Below are 14,732 nucleotides of genomic sequence, written 5' to 3'. Positions count from 1 at the left end.
TGACAGTCTCAGTTAAAGTGCCGAAAAATAAAACTAGATGGCTTATTTTGTATATGCAGCACTTCCCTCCGGATGGATATGAAAGTTTAATCCTGGCATTAGAATTCACAGGAATTCTCTTGCCAGACCTGCTTGCAGACATTGGCATTGCTAATTTGCTGCTTTGGTGGTTGAGGAAAGGATGAATAGAAACAGGAGTCTGATACGTCCAGATAACCTTCAACGCCTTGTTGGACTTCCTGTGGCTGTACGCGGTTCAATCACTCCCCCTCGTAATCTATCATCTTCAACTACTGTCCAGGAGAAAGGAGCGCTCACTGTCGCCTAACATTTTATCAGCTTGAATAATCTCCTGATCGCTTTACTGCCTCTTTAGACTCAACTATTAACTTCCAATGAAAGGCTTTGGGCGAAGCCATCTTTCAACATTTTAGCTTAAACCAAGTCGCTGACAAAATCACAGTAATTGTGACTAGGTTTCTAATCTGAATTGTTAATTTCTATCGCTTGTGCCGAGACTCCACCGGAGGCGGCGATACGATAAAGAAGAAAGGTTCTGACAGGGTTATGAGTCAGCAGAGATGTAAAATTCAAATTGGCCAGCCTTAGCAGTTTGGAGGTGATGGTGATTCGAGCAGACTCACTGGTCAGCCCTGCAGTACAGTACACCAGCTCAAACATGGCTGTTACTCATATGTACAGGTGCTTCATCAGCAGAGCACGAGGAGGGTGAGACGGAAATAACTTCAACAATGCAAACAATCAATGATTTGGACTTACACAACTTTATTATTTATTATTTTCTGGACTATAAATTGCTCTGGAGTATAAATCCTATCAGCTAAAAATGCACAATGAAGAAAAATATATACAAGTCGCACTAGACTAAGTCACTTTTTTGGTGGGAAAATGTATTTTATAAAATCAGAGACCAAGAACAGACAGTTCATTCGGGTTCAATTCCACCCTCGGCCATCTCTGTGTGGAGTTTGCATATTCTCCCCGTGCATGCGTCTCTCCGGGTACTCCGGTTTCCTCCCACATTCCAAAAACATGCTAGGTTAATTGGCGACTCCAAATTGTCCATAGGTATGAATGTGAGTGTGAATGGTTGTTTGTCTATATGTGCCCTGTGATTGGCTGGCCACCAGTCCAGGGTGTACCCCGCCTCTCGCCCAAAGACAGCTGGGATAAGCTCCAGCATCCCCGCGACCCTCGTGAGGAAAAAGCGGTAGAAAATGAATGAATGAATGAATATTTAATGTAATCAAAATAAGCAGATCTTATCTCAAATATTTTTGTATTAAAGTTACTTAAACTATTGCCGCAAAAACAAGGACATTCCAGAATCATTTATTGCACTGCAAATGAGTGACGTTTTTTCTGATTTTTCTTTGTAACACTTGATAATGGATGGCTGGAAATACCGATAATAAACACGTAAGCGCATGTATACCACTGTTGCATAAGACTCAATTGCCCTCAGTCTCCCCTTGGATAAAATGTGTATACCGACCCTCCTTTTCCTCCAGCCTTGATGTTTGCTTCCTGTGATGCTATTTTACAGTTGAAAACCAACCGAGTTGGTAAAAGTGTTCTGGTGCCTCCCAAGGAAGGCCCACTTCCCAGTCAGTCCGTAGAATGGCTGTTTTATCATGTGTAGCATGTAGGTGTTACGGCTTGTGAAAAAGAAATTAAAGAGGAATATTAATCGTTAGCAAGGGAAGGCAGAGCAGCAGGAGCACAACTCTCACTGTTTTCTGTCACAGCCTCAGCTGCGTACACACCGGATCCTCACACAGCACCATCTTTCACTCAGCCAGCCACTCGCAGCCCTCGGCCACTGCGCGCCCACCAAGCCTGGGCAGCGCACGTCCCTGCCAAACATCCATTTTACTCCCTGCAGGACTCCTACAAAACCTCCAGCAGGGCTGTCATTGGGACTGGAATTCCAGGCTCACACTGGTGAACATTTTTCTCCCCCAGCTGTGCACGTACAGAATGCAATACTTGGATTTAAATTGGGTTTGATCACTTCTCCGGCGCCGCCTGGTCCAGCTAACCGACGAGACACGATGGAGGGTGGTAATTGCATCCCTGTGGAGAGGCTGCTAGCCTGCTAGGGAAGGTGGGGAATTGCTAGGTGACACATGTCCACTCAATTCAGCCCATTAATGCCAAAAAAAACCTCACACATAACACCCACTCCAGGCTTCTATGTGCACACCTGAGAGCTTTACACATCTATGGATTGGATAATAAATGAGCATCATAACCTCATGGTCTTACCCTTTAACATCTCAACCTGGAGCTAAGCTTGATACTAACCTGCAGATGCACTCTTTGTCTTTTCTTTGGTGCAGCACAACAGATGGAGATGTTGGATGCTTTCAGGAATTATTAATGGCACGCTATGATCTCAAATGACCTTCGGCAAATAGTCCCCCCAGCACTGGAGTACACAGACATCCCTGCACATCCATACTGAATCCAGACAACACACCTGGCTCAGTAAAGAAACAAGCAGCCATCATGACTGTACATGCACCTCTAATCCAACGGGGAAGCTTCCTTTTCCCTCCTCCCCCACCACACACACACACAAATGCAACACATCCAATCACATTAAACACAATTGTATGTCTCAGGAATAGATTTGAGATTTATGCAGCAAATACACTAATTCTGTAAAGCCCAATTTGTTTCTCCTGCACAATGGGAGCCATACACTGGAATTAATCCACAGAAAGCCTTTGCTGTAGTTTCAAAAATAAACCCTTCATCATTGGAGGCTTTTGTGCTCGCTCAGGGGATGTACTATTGTGACATCAAATCTATATTACCGACATACATCAGTAATATGCATAAAATATCTGTTGCCTATGGATAGGATTCATTTCAAAAATGAAACTGAACATTTTTTGCATTTCTAAAGTAAAAAAAACACCATGTGGATTTTGCTTTTTAACCAATACATCGACTGTGTTCTTGCACATATAGTGTTAACACTGTTTTTGTATGCCACACTTTAAAGATGATTCAATTATCAACAAACATTTTAGGCTAAACCAATATTATTTATTATAATATTTGAACCAATATTATTAATGTTAGAAGTAATATGATAGTGGTTAATTTCTGACTGATTTTGAAATCAATGAAGTTGCACTTCCAAAAAAAAACTAATATAAGGCTTCGTCTTCTTCTCTTATAATTATTCATTTTAATGCCAAGACCACAAACCCTGTGTAAAGACTGTGTAAAGGGTTTTTCTTCGGGTTTAATTGAGGTTAGAACGGTTCCTATACTTAGGAAAGGATTGCTGGCAATTATCAAGGCAACAATACTCTCCAGCCATGTATGCAAGGTCTGTGGCGTTAAGAGAGTATGAATGATGTGCCCTCAGAAGACACAGCAAATCTTCAAAGGGTTTTTACCGCTGAGGGGGGAATTGATCAGATACTTTTCCCCACACACTGGGTAATAAAAAAAAAAAAGGAATTCATTATTTGAACAGTGTCCATCTCCTCGTACTCAGCGGCCTCTGATTAATTACCTCAGGGCTCGTTAATGAGGATGTGTAAATAAATACAGTTTGTCTACTATGCATACCGTGTTTACTCAAGTTAGCAGAGGCTTGACTTAAAAAAAAAAGAAAGAAAAAAATCCCTAATGTATAAATTAGAATAATCCCCCATCAAGAGAAAGGGGGAAAATGCATGCTGTGATCAAAGCATAGCAGCCAAATGTAAACATGTGTCAAAAGATCAAAAAAAAAAAAAAAAAGGAAACACTAATGTAATTCTCTGCCAAAATGGGCAAGGTATTCATTAGGTAGTTGATCATTTTTATTTGGAGAAAACTCATTATGGAAGCTATTACCCATTTTTACTCATTCACTTTACATTCAGTACACTGATAAAATGCTACAGTGCTGATACACTGTGAAAAGACATGGCATATAAAAATATGGCATATCATTAGTCAACAAATATTGAAAGAAAATATATATGTAGTATTGTGGGGTGTAGGGAGTGTAATGGGGTAAAGGTAAAGGTGACTGCAGGGGGTTTATTTCATGTCTACGGGGCTCGAATAATGATTAAGACTGTATTTAAAAAGTCACACAGGTTTTTTTATTAATTTTATATATATATATATTGAATCCTACTTTGCAGAAATTCCGTCAACGAGGGATGACTGTACATTAATCGCTTGTTTATTGCGGTTAATTGGCTCCAGACCCCACCACCATGACTGAATTTATATAGAAACCTTTACATTTGTATTACCCATTATAGTAGATAGAATCACAGAAAATGAGTAGTTTAAGACAGGGGAGCAGAATGACAGACAGGAAGTGACACTGGGGTTCAGAGTTGAGTTTTAGCTTTTTGTGGGCTATGGCCATAACAGTGACCCGTTATTATCACGATTGCCAGTATTATGTTATTATTATTATTATTGTGGCCTGTTGTTCAAGTCTGGTGCTTTGGTAGTGGTCTCACGGAACAATTACTGACATCTAGTGACCAATGTAGAACACTGCATTCACAAGTTGGTGGTCTTAATGGCTTTTTTAATGCTTGCAAATGCAAAATTTGGGCAAAAATTCATACAATTTGCTTAAATATGTTTTTTTTACTGACAATGGGTGATAGTCAACCACAAAACAACAATAATTCATTAATTAATTAATGTTTGAAAATTTTGTGATTTGTGAGTATGATGTAGCATGGACGACTAACTGGAAGAACACCCTCCCCACAATCTAGTTGGACTGTCACATTCGCCAATTACCAGCAAAGAAGCCTGAATGCTAGATCCAATGACAGGTTGTAGATCCCCACAACGTATCTGACGAGGTATTTTCTTGTTTATGATACTGCACATATATACGAACCATCAACCATTAACAGACCATCAGCTTCCAATAAAAAGGTCAGTAAAAATAAAAATGTGGCATTTATGAGAAAAAAAAAACGCTTCAACTAAGCAATATTGAAGAAAGGAATAGCAGATTTGGCTTACGTTGAAACATCATGTACTGTTACAAACACATAAAGCTGGAACATGATCCAAATAAAACTCATTCTGGCATACAGTAGCGTACTGGAACTTGGGACCAGATGCGTTTCCAGGGCTCCCTCTACTGTTAATTAGTGCCATTTACATTGGCCAATAACAAGGACATCATCAGATTCAGCTTGTGTTTGTCTTGACTTCAACATGGTAAAGTTTGTACAAAAAGGGAGCGATGCTATAGTAAACATTTACTATGGCAAACGTTCAAGCCTTAGCAGTGCATCTGTGTGCGGTGACAGTAGAATGCCATTAAGCGCAGGCCTGTGCAGGATTGATAGTAATTGAGAATGCTCTGTTTGGGCACATGCGCCCCTGCTGCCCCAAGACACACATTAAAGGCATTAAGACAGTTAGGAATAAGGCTGTCTTCCTCTCCCCTCCAACTATTGACAAAACAAAACTTTGAGATGACAGTTGCTGATTTGTTACCAAGCGACAGATCCCTGCAAGCAAATAAAGCAGGCGTGCCCGTCTTTTGCTTGAAAATGTGTTTCCCGTGACACAAATCCATTTAACAGCACATAAGCCCTTAAAAGTTTACATAAGGATACATTTTTGGAGCGACTGCGGAGCTATTTCCTTCAATTTAACTGATGCTTTTGTCCTGTGTGTTGGATTCAGGGAGCTTTGAAATTGAGCTAGGCTTTTTTTAACATCAAGCTCCTTTTTTTTTGCCCAAATTAGGCTCCTCTTAGAAAGCGATCATAAGCACATCCAGAGACTGTGAGCCGGGCCTATTTGCTGACATGCTTGTTGTGGAGGCTGGACTGTAGTCTGAGCTGAGTGGCTTGCTTTCCTGACGAGGACCTGTGCTCAGCACTAAGAAAGCTCTTATTCTAGAAACAAGAAAGCCCAGGGGGAGCGAAGACAACAATAAGCCAAAAAACCCACTTGAAAACAACAAAACAACACAAAAAAGCAACCACCCCTCCCAAAAGAGACGATGGTGGGTGATTGCCAGCTGCACTCCAGATTACCAGCCTCTCAGAGTCTTTGAGCAATCGCTGAGAGCTGGAGCATCATCTCCAGCTCCTTAATCAGTTCAGCCGGGGAGGGATGGATCCTGACATGCAAAAGGCTCAGCACGATGGGGAATAAACTCATAATCAGCAATCAGATATTCCACATTGCGGGAGGGATGAGGGAAGGGGGCAGGGGAGCTCATCTCAGATAGGTCAAGGATCTCTCCAAAGACAAGTTAACCCCTTTTGCCCCCTACTGGGAAACATCCACATTGTCTCCAACTTATTGGATCTCATTCACAAACATGCCTGTGCATTTATGTATGTTTTGTAGGACAAGTCATTGTCTTATCAAACTACAATACTACTTAGAAGAAAATCTTGCTAAGGCCAAGCTGTTAACAAAACATGTTTTTGTTAGATAGCAGGCAAATTCCTGGTTTATGGAGAAACAGATCGCTGGTGCCATTATGATTCCAGGGGGTGGACTGGTCCATAGTGACATTCATTCATTTTCTACCGATTATTCTCAGAAGGGCCGCTGGAGGGGGTGCTGGAGCCTATCCCAGCTGTCTTCGGGCGAGAGGCGGGGTACACCCTGGACTGGTCGCCAGCCAATCACAGGGCACATATAGACAAACAACCATTCACACTCCCATTCATACCTATGGACAATTTGGAGTCCAAATTAACCTAGCATGTTTTTGGAATGTGGGCGGAGAAAACCCATGCATGCACGGCAAACTCCACATAGAGATGACCGAGGGTGGAATCGAACTCGGGTCTCCTAGCTGTGAGGCCTTTGCGCTAACCCCTCGAACACTGTGCAGCCCCATAGTGACATAAAAGATGAAAATAAATTTTTGTGTCTGCACCTTTATTTCAGATTCTCACCAACATCGGCCGAGTGGTTAGCATGTTGGCCATATAGTCTATCAAACAGTCACTCTCTGCTTGTTCTCCCGGTACGTGCATGCGTGGGTTTAATCCGGGTACTCCGTAATTGGCGACTCCAAATTGTTCATAGGTATGAATGTGAGTGTGAATGGTTGTTTGTCTATATGTGCCCTGTGATTGGCTGGCGACCAGTCCAGGATGTACACCTGAAATCGACTGGGCTAGGCTCCAACATACTCCCGTGACCCTATTGCGGATAAGCAGCATACAGAATGGATGGATGGGTGTATGAGCTTACAAAATATTGTGGAAATAATTTGTGACAATGAATGTTCCACTGTTACTATGACTTATACTAGCATTTCCTCAACTTTATTGTTGATTCACCAATTAAAGTAAGTTATAAGTTAGGTAACATTTAAGAGTATATTTGTTTGGAGGAAGTGTTGGCCAAAAGTTGACATGCATACATGGTGGAAGAATTCTCATCACCATTAAGTTCAGGAAAACACTTAAAAAATTATCCTTCTTGCACGCTCCTGAAGTTGGTAAACAGGGTCGTATTTCATTAAAACGGTATGTCCCTGAATGAGCCATGTGCCGTGCCTTTAAACAAAGTTCATTGCCTTGCACATTCCTCCTCCTTTCATCTTGGTAATTAGCACTGAAGCAGCATTTCTTTTATTTCAAATGTATGCATGGGCATAAAAATCAATCTTAAACAGACTGTTCCAGCAAGGCTGTTTTTCTTTGTTATTCATGATGACAGCATTCCTTTCATGCGTCTTATTGTTTTGGGTATGACAAGCGCCTTGTGCCGCTAACCTTGAGAGCCAGCTTTTACTCTTCAGCCAGCGCATGCTCCTCTGGGAGACACAACGATGCTGCTAAGTGAAGTTTGGTTCAAGAAAAAAAGTCATAACTTTTATGCTTTGAGTGTTTGTCTTTTGTTAGGAGAGCACCCCCTGCTGCTCAGGAGGATTCCTAATTGGTTCATCAGTTGGCGTCGTACAAGTAGCACCCCCAGTGGCTTCTTAAGGGACTTGTAATCAAATGCCCCTCGTAGTTCTCCCCCTTTTGTAACAAAGTGGCAGAGCCCATGTAGCGACGACCTTTGTTCTAGCTCCGCCCGCTCCCTCAACTCATCAGAATTCCATGCACCTCTCATTTTTCATCCATTCCTCCCTGCCAGGCTCCCTAGATGCCGCAGTCCATCTCCATGGAGCAGAGGGGAGGGTGACTTTGTGTGTCGTGACCCCTGACCCATCCTCAAGCCCTGACTCTACAGCATTCTTGCGCTGCATTTTCTGACAATGTCATCACAGCGTACAGTTGTTTTATTTCTTGACAAAAGCGCAGACAACTGGAATAGCATCAAGGACAGCAGCTTCATCATGCCTTGACTATATTGCTGCGGAGTCTAAATAACTAGTGACTGCTTATAATCAGTCATGTTTCTCGGAATATTGGCTTTCAATCCTCTCTCATGTTCCCATTCCATTCCGGCTGTGGCATGATGTGACATTTTCCCTGTTTACCCATTGATACACTTCAATATGTCTCGGCTAGGGATGCTCCGATCGATCTGCCACTGATCAGTATTGGTGAAAAATCACATGATCGGCATATGGTGATAAATGCCTTTCAACGTCAATCACCTGTGGCTGCTATTGCAGCCTGCGTCAATCCTTTTGTGCTGTCTGGTGTCTTGTTCTAACTAGCGTATATGGCAGTACCGTCATCCCACGTCCTATGTTGCGTGTGGAACTTAACTGCCAACACATGCCACAGGAACTATCCTGTGAGGTTAGCGCGTTAAAAACCTTTAATATGGCATTTGAAGAACAAATTGATGGAGTATAGTGAGTTTTCGAGGTTCGCGTTGTGATAATCAGTCAAACGGCAGCTAATGCTGTCGTGCTATGTGTTGCGTATGTGTGTGTGTCAGAAGGCTAAGCTAACAACCCCCCAAGATCATTTAAATCGGGTTCACCAAGTGCTCTCTCACGTACCTGGAAGTTCCACCAATGTACTCTCATATCCAAAGTCTCCTTAAAGAAGGCATGTCATCCTCTGTAAAATGTCTAAAATGTGCTAATACTATTTACTATGCTAGAGTACTACAGCATGTACTGTATAGGGCAGATGTTAACACAGTTCTGTCCATTCATTGCTTGACAGTCAATTGTCACTTTTTAAATGTAAGAAATGAGTGGCTAGAAAATAAAAATCACCACTGAAAAAATGGATACTACAAATAATTCAAACACTGCCGTAATAATTGAAAGCTCAATTATGGTTTGCATTTTGATGGGTAATATGCCAAACTGTACCAAACTATCCCAGTTACACCAATTTGCCATAGTCCAGTCCAGGTACGCCCTAGTCGGATTTGCATTTCCACGGCCGGGGATGTTGGCAGGATGGCAATAGCTCCAGTGGATCCTAATGTTATTAGGATTAGTTATTATTACTTATTCTATTAGACACAAAAGGATGTGCATAATTTTCTCTCAACCAGTCAACAGACACATTACGTTTTGGACCCTAGCAATTACTGCGAGCGAATATTTATCTGCATCATATCATGACTCAAGTATGGTGATACATACTATGTATGTATTGTGTCACGAAATTCTTGCCAATAGCCACACCTGAATAGAAACCCACTCAAAGGCAAGCATCCCTAACAGAAACAAGCATAACCTTACACACAGAACTCTAGCACTTGATACACAAGGAGACCTATCACCGTGCAGTCAAAACACACCTCAGCTGGCGAGACACACGAGGAGACTGAGGCGATAACACACACAAACAATGTGCCGTTTCTTTCCTGTCATCAGCATGAGATCTGATTACCATTGCAAGAAAGCAGGCTCGGTGTTTCAAGGAAAACCGGGTCAACACTTTAAGGACTCAAAGGGTTTATGGAGCAACAGTCAAAGAAATACCCAACATGGTGCACGATAGGAGCGAGGAGACAGAGTAGACTCTTGGGACACGTGCATTAATGTAGTCTGGTGCTCCGACTCACCGTCCACCTTCAGTCTGTCTGCATTTTCCTCTACACACTCAATACCTTATGTGTTTTTAATATCCTCTTGTGTTTAACTCAGACAAAACGCAAAATCAATAAGGCTTTTTCTCCCCATTTCCTTTTTGTTGAAACTTCAAAAACACCAATGGACATCCCACCAGAGTCCTCAAAGAGGGGAAACACAATGATATATATATACAGAAGCAAGAATAGAAGTCGGGTGAGGGGGGGGTTGACTTTACAGTCTAATAAAACAAAACAACTTCTGAGGCCTGAATGGTTTATGAGGGCAAATAGGGAAGAAAAACGATTTAGCCCTGTTATTAATCTTCCTCCACTCTAATGCATGTATGTACGGTATACAGGAAAAAACTACAAATAAATCACTGTACCATAATGAGATGCACCTGCAACCATTAACGTAGAATGCCCACAGCTTGGTGCAGATGTAACTCCTACATTTGGGAAGATATTTCCAGTTGTAAATGTCATTACATACTGAACACACATCGCCAATTTATTATAGCACTTTTTAAAAATCCCTTCTACTTGCATATTGCAGGATACAACGAGCATCGAATAATGAGCAGCCTGTTTTGCTTTTTCTTCACAATTCTGGCACAAAAAGGAATGTTACCTTCACATTAAGCTTTAGTCATTCACAAATAAATAATGTTTTTTAATGGTCTATTCACATTGGTTAACCTATTTTTACAATTGTAAGGCCGATAAGAATATTAAAATGGATACTGGTTTCACAATGACAGCAGCATTATTTCTATTTGCATTGTTTTCAATGGGAAAAACAGTTTCAAAAATAGATCAGATTTTGACTAAAGATGATCCACTATAAAATACCTCTCTATCAGCAAAAGTAAAGAAAAACATTGAAGATTTATTGCCAAGGACTATGATATATGATGATCAAAGCGGCGCTGACAAAATCCTACTCGACAGGAAGACACTTCAAAAATAAAAGATCTTTAAAGGACCATAAATATATATTGTGTAAATCACAAAGGATGACGACTAAACCTAGCTTGGTGAAGCGGGAAAAATGAACAAAACATCCCTGAGTCAAAGAAATCATCTTACATCTTGTGACGTTTATCTGGAGCTGCTTTGTTGTTCCCCGCTGTTTGATTGGTCGAGGGGCAAGAGTGTCACCTAACCTGGCCTGTGATTGGACTAATCTGTCAGCACCATAAGGTGTGACTGACAAGACGAGGCGACTGACACAGCCATCAGGCGCCCTGGTGACAAGTCACATTTTGGAGTGTGGCTCTTGCAGAAATGCAGCCAACTGTGTGGAACTCCATATATTTTCCACTGAGGGCTATGTACGGGAAAAATGAAAGGATGGAAGGTCCACTATGATATTTTGAAACATATTTTTCAAGAAAAAAACTACATTTCAGCCATGTGATAACGTTTTACGTTATTCTCGTAAAATGACAACTTTTGTCATTAAGTTCCAACATATTTCTCTTAATATTTTGACTTTATTCTTGTACAATTACTGCTGACCGGGCATCACTTTGGACACCCCTGCATTAAATAATGCAGTAATCGACATATTCACACAGAAAGTGCCAATTCTTGAAAAAATACACTGCATTGTGGCCCATTGAGATTTTATTTATTGTCATACATGACATTTGACATCTTTATTCAACCCATCACAAGTGGGGAAAACAGCAAGCACACACCAGTAGTGACACACTGGTACACTGGGACGCTTTCCATCTCCCTGGGGCATTGAACCTTGGGCCCTTTCGGTCATTGGCTGCAGTCTTTCCAAACTGCCTTTTTTAATTTAAGGTATCTCTTTACAGATTTTTCTTGTAAAGTCACAAATGTACAGTAAGTGTACTACAACCTTTAAAAATAACCGGCACTGCTTATTAGTAATGATGTTCATAAAATAAGAAAAAAAAAATTCGAATAAATACTGTGATGATGGTTCCTCTCTCCTCTTCTCTCATATAGCGCCAAATCAAAAATCCATGCCCACAATGGGCAGTCAATATCTCATTAAACAGATAGGCAGGCAGGCGGCGTGCACGTCTCGCTGTGCACGCCACCAACTGGCACACCTCGCACGCATTAATAACCCGTGGGGACGCCATTGCACTTCCTGCGCCGATTGAGAGGCAAATGAGAGAGGATGTACGCACGCTCTGTCTGTCAGGCTGATTTTTTGTTTGTCTTCTTCTCTGATATTATCTTGTTAATTTGAGTTTAACATGGCAATTAGACTCATAGAGGAGGTGGAGGAATTAAATCATTTTTTTAATGAACTTCCATTTCATCGACTGTATTTCAATGCAAAGAATCGGAAGCTATGCAGAAAAGAACACGTTCTTAAATTATCCCTTGTGTCTTTATTCTAAATCCTTTCAGGTGACTTGTACTATATTTGACGTCACCTTAATCTGTGGCCATTATTCCTTTGGCTCTCCATGTCCTGAGGCCCTAAGTGGATAAAAGCCAATCTTGTTAACCTCTGCTTTAATGTGTGAGGGCCTGCAGCATTGTAACGGCATGGACGGAGACAATGAGTCGCACATCAAGAGCAAATATTTACAGTCTATTTACAGCCTTGTTAACGCCAACCCACAGCACCTATCACAAAATATTTGACCTTACCTTCTCTGCAACCCCCCCCCTGAACATTTTTTACAGTCTGGTACACACTTACACTAAATCACATATTTATGCACAGTCTGCACGCGCTCAAACCTCTCATAGACTGCATAGCTGCTCTTATGAGGGGGTTAACTCTATGTTCTGGACTTCTTTTTTGTACACTTTTCTGTCAATATGCACATCAAAGAACTTTCTTTAATGATGTAACTGTTTTTATATTTATTTTTTAATTTTAATTGTGCTGAGTAGGCTGCCTCATTTGCATGGGGTAATGAGCGGGATGTTTCTATTACAGGTAATTAAGTGCTTGGGAGACGATGCTGAGGTAAGGGAGGGAGAGGGAGTGCAGGGTACACATCCACAAGTGTACAGCACCACTCTTATATTTGACTTTATGGAAAAAAAAATCAGCATAATAATCAAAAACGCATCCGCAGAAAGCACAAAAAAAAGCCCAAAACTGTGTATGTCATAGAATTGTCACAACATCCTCTCATATAATGTGGTAGAAAAACTAAAGACACTTTACGAAATCACTAACTTTCAATATGAACCAATTTAAAATTATAAATGGCGGCCACAAAGCTCAAATACTGTACACACAGACAGATAATTGCTTTTAACCAATATAGTCAGTTAAGATCATTTGACATATGCGCCGCAAAATTATTGCACTCTTTCTCAATTTTGACACAAAAGATGCACAACAGAGGCTACATTTTATGAACTAAATCTACTATGGTCATATAAACTAGTATGTGTATACATTTATACATATATATGTAGATATGTATGTATACATATGTCATTTGACAGGTGGAAAAGCACAGCATAACCACATTTTTATTTGGTGCATTTAGTTTTGCATTTAATGCAAAATGACAGCTCTTGGTCCCTCGTGACTTGTTATTCAAACCAATTGTATTGCGTGTGCATGTGAGCACATATGTCTGCATACGAGTGCTCACATTTGTCTGCACAGAAGAATGACAGTGTATTCAAATGTGTGAAGCTCATATGTACACTGTGTGTGCGTGCGGGTGCGCGCGCGTGTGTGCGTGTGTGTGTGTGTGTGCAAGCATGCATGAGAGAAGTGCGTGCTGCACTCTATGTATGACTGCACTTTCACTGTCTGTTTGTGCAAATGACTGTGAGCGTTTTTTATGTCGGTGTGCATTTTTATGTCTGTATAATGGAGGGGGTGGAAGAGTTGGGATTTGGCATCCAAGATCAGCATCACACAGACGGAGGAGGACCCAGTCCAGGTCTCATGGCCACACATGTAAACCCCCGACTACCCCCCCCAAAAATAGGTCAGTGGAGCAGTCTCGTACACACACCCACCGTTATTGCACATCCACACACATGCACCTCTATCAGCCCAAAGAATCAGTCTGCCAGTCGCGCCTGTGCTTGTCTGCGACCCACGTTTAACACTGCCATGCACATCCTCCTATACAACTGACACATCCTCTTGACTGAAACTAAATGATTAGGAACTGTGCATAAAGGAAGACCCACTACCACCCTCCTGCTACCCTCTTGGTACCCCTGTGTCCACCCTACCACATATAAAATAAAGAAAAAGTGCATATCATAATAATAAACGGTGATGTGAAACTCCTGCAGCAGCATGATAAACACACTTACAATGGCATAAATGTATGCATTTCTTCAAATTACAACATTGCAGTTTATCTATATGAATTAAAAAAAAAAGATTCATGCATAAGTATTAAAACATTTGCATGCATTCTGAATTAATGCATTGCTCCCTCACTCTCTCTCTCTTATGCCTTGCAAATGAAATGCAAAGAGTTGGCAGCCTATGAATAGCAAGGCTGTACTTCCCGACTTGTTACTCACGGCTGCAGGGTCCCCACACAAGCATGCATTGTGGCTGCGCTCCTTCTTACCTTTCATAGCTGAAATCACAAAATACATCATTAAGCTTCGAGTCCATAAGAGAACAACTATCGCACACGCAAAAGCCCCGTCCACTGCTGTCTCAGCAGCAGCTGGCCAGCACAGCTCTCTGCCTCTCAGCCTCCGAGCATGACCACACCAGAATCCATGTGACTGTGACATCAGCACTCCGG

General features: G+C 41.4%; 1 protein-coding gene across 2 annotated transcripts in view; it reads right to left on the bottom strand.

Annotated features, from left to right (window-relative positions):
- The window catches only part of roraa (RAR-related orphan receptor A, paralog a), a 222,705-nt gene that overhangs the window by 42,206 nt on the left and 165,767 nt on the right, over positions 1-14,732 (bottom strand). Inside the window, exon 1 of one of the 2 annotated variants that reach the window (XM_058075291.1) lies at positions 14,550-14,718. The exons of the other annotated variant lie outside the window; for it this stretch is intronic. Coding sequence (XP_057931274.1) covers positions 14,550-14,580 — 31 coding nt within the window. The 5' untranslated portion in view covers positions 14,581-14,718. Of the gene's footprint in view, positions 1-14,549; positions 14,719-14,732 lie in introns of those variants that run through there. 2 annotated transcript variants of the gene reach the window in all.

The sequence above is a fragment of the Doryrhamphus excisus genome, chromosome 6, assembly GCF_030265055.1.
Source record: "Doryrhamphus excisus isolate RoL2022-K1 chromosome 6, RoL_Dexc_1.0, whole genome shotgun sequence".
In the NCBI taxonomy this organism is placed as follows: Eukaryota; Metazoa; Chordata; class Actinopteri; order Syngnathiformes; family Syngnathidae; genus Doryrhamphus; species Doryrhamphus excisus.
This window is presented reverse-complemented; position numbering and strand designations above follow the sequence as displayed.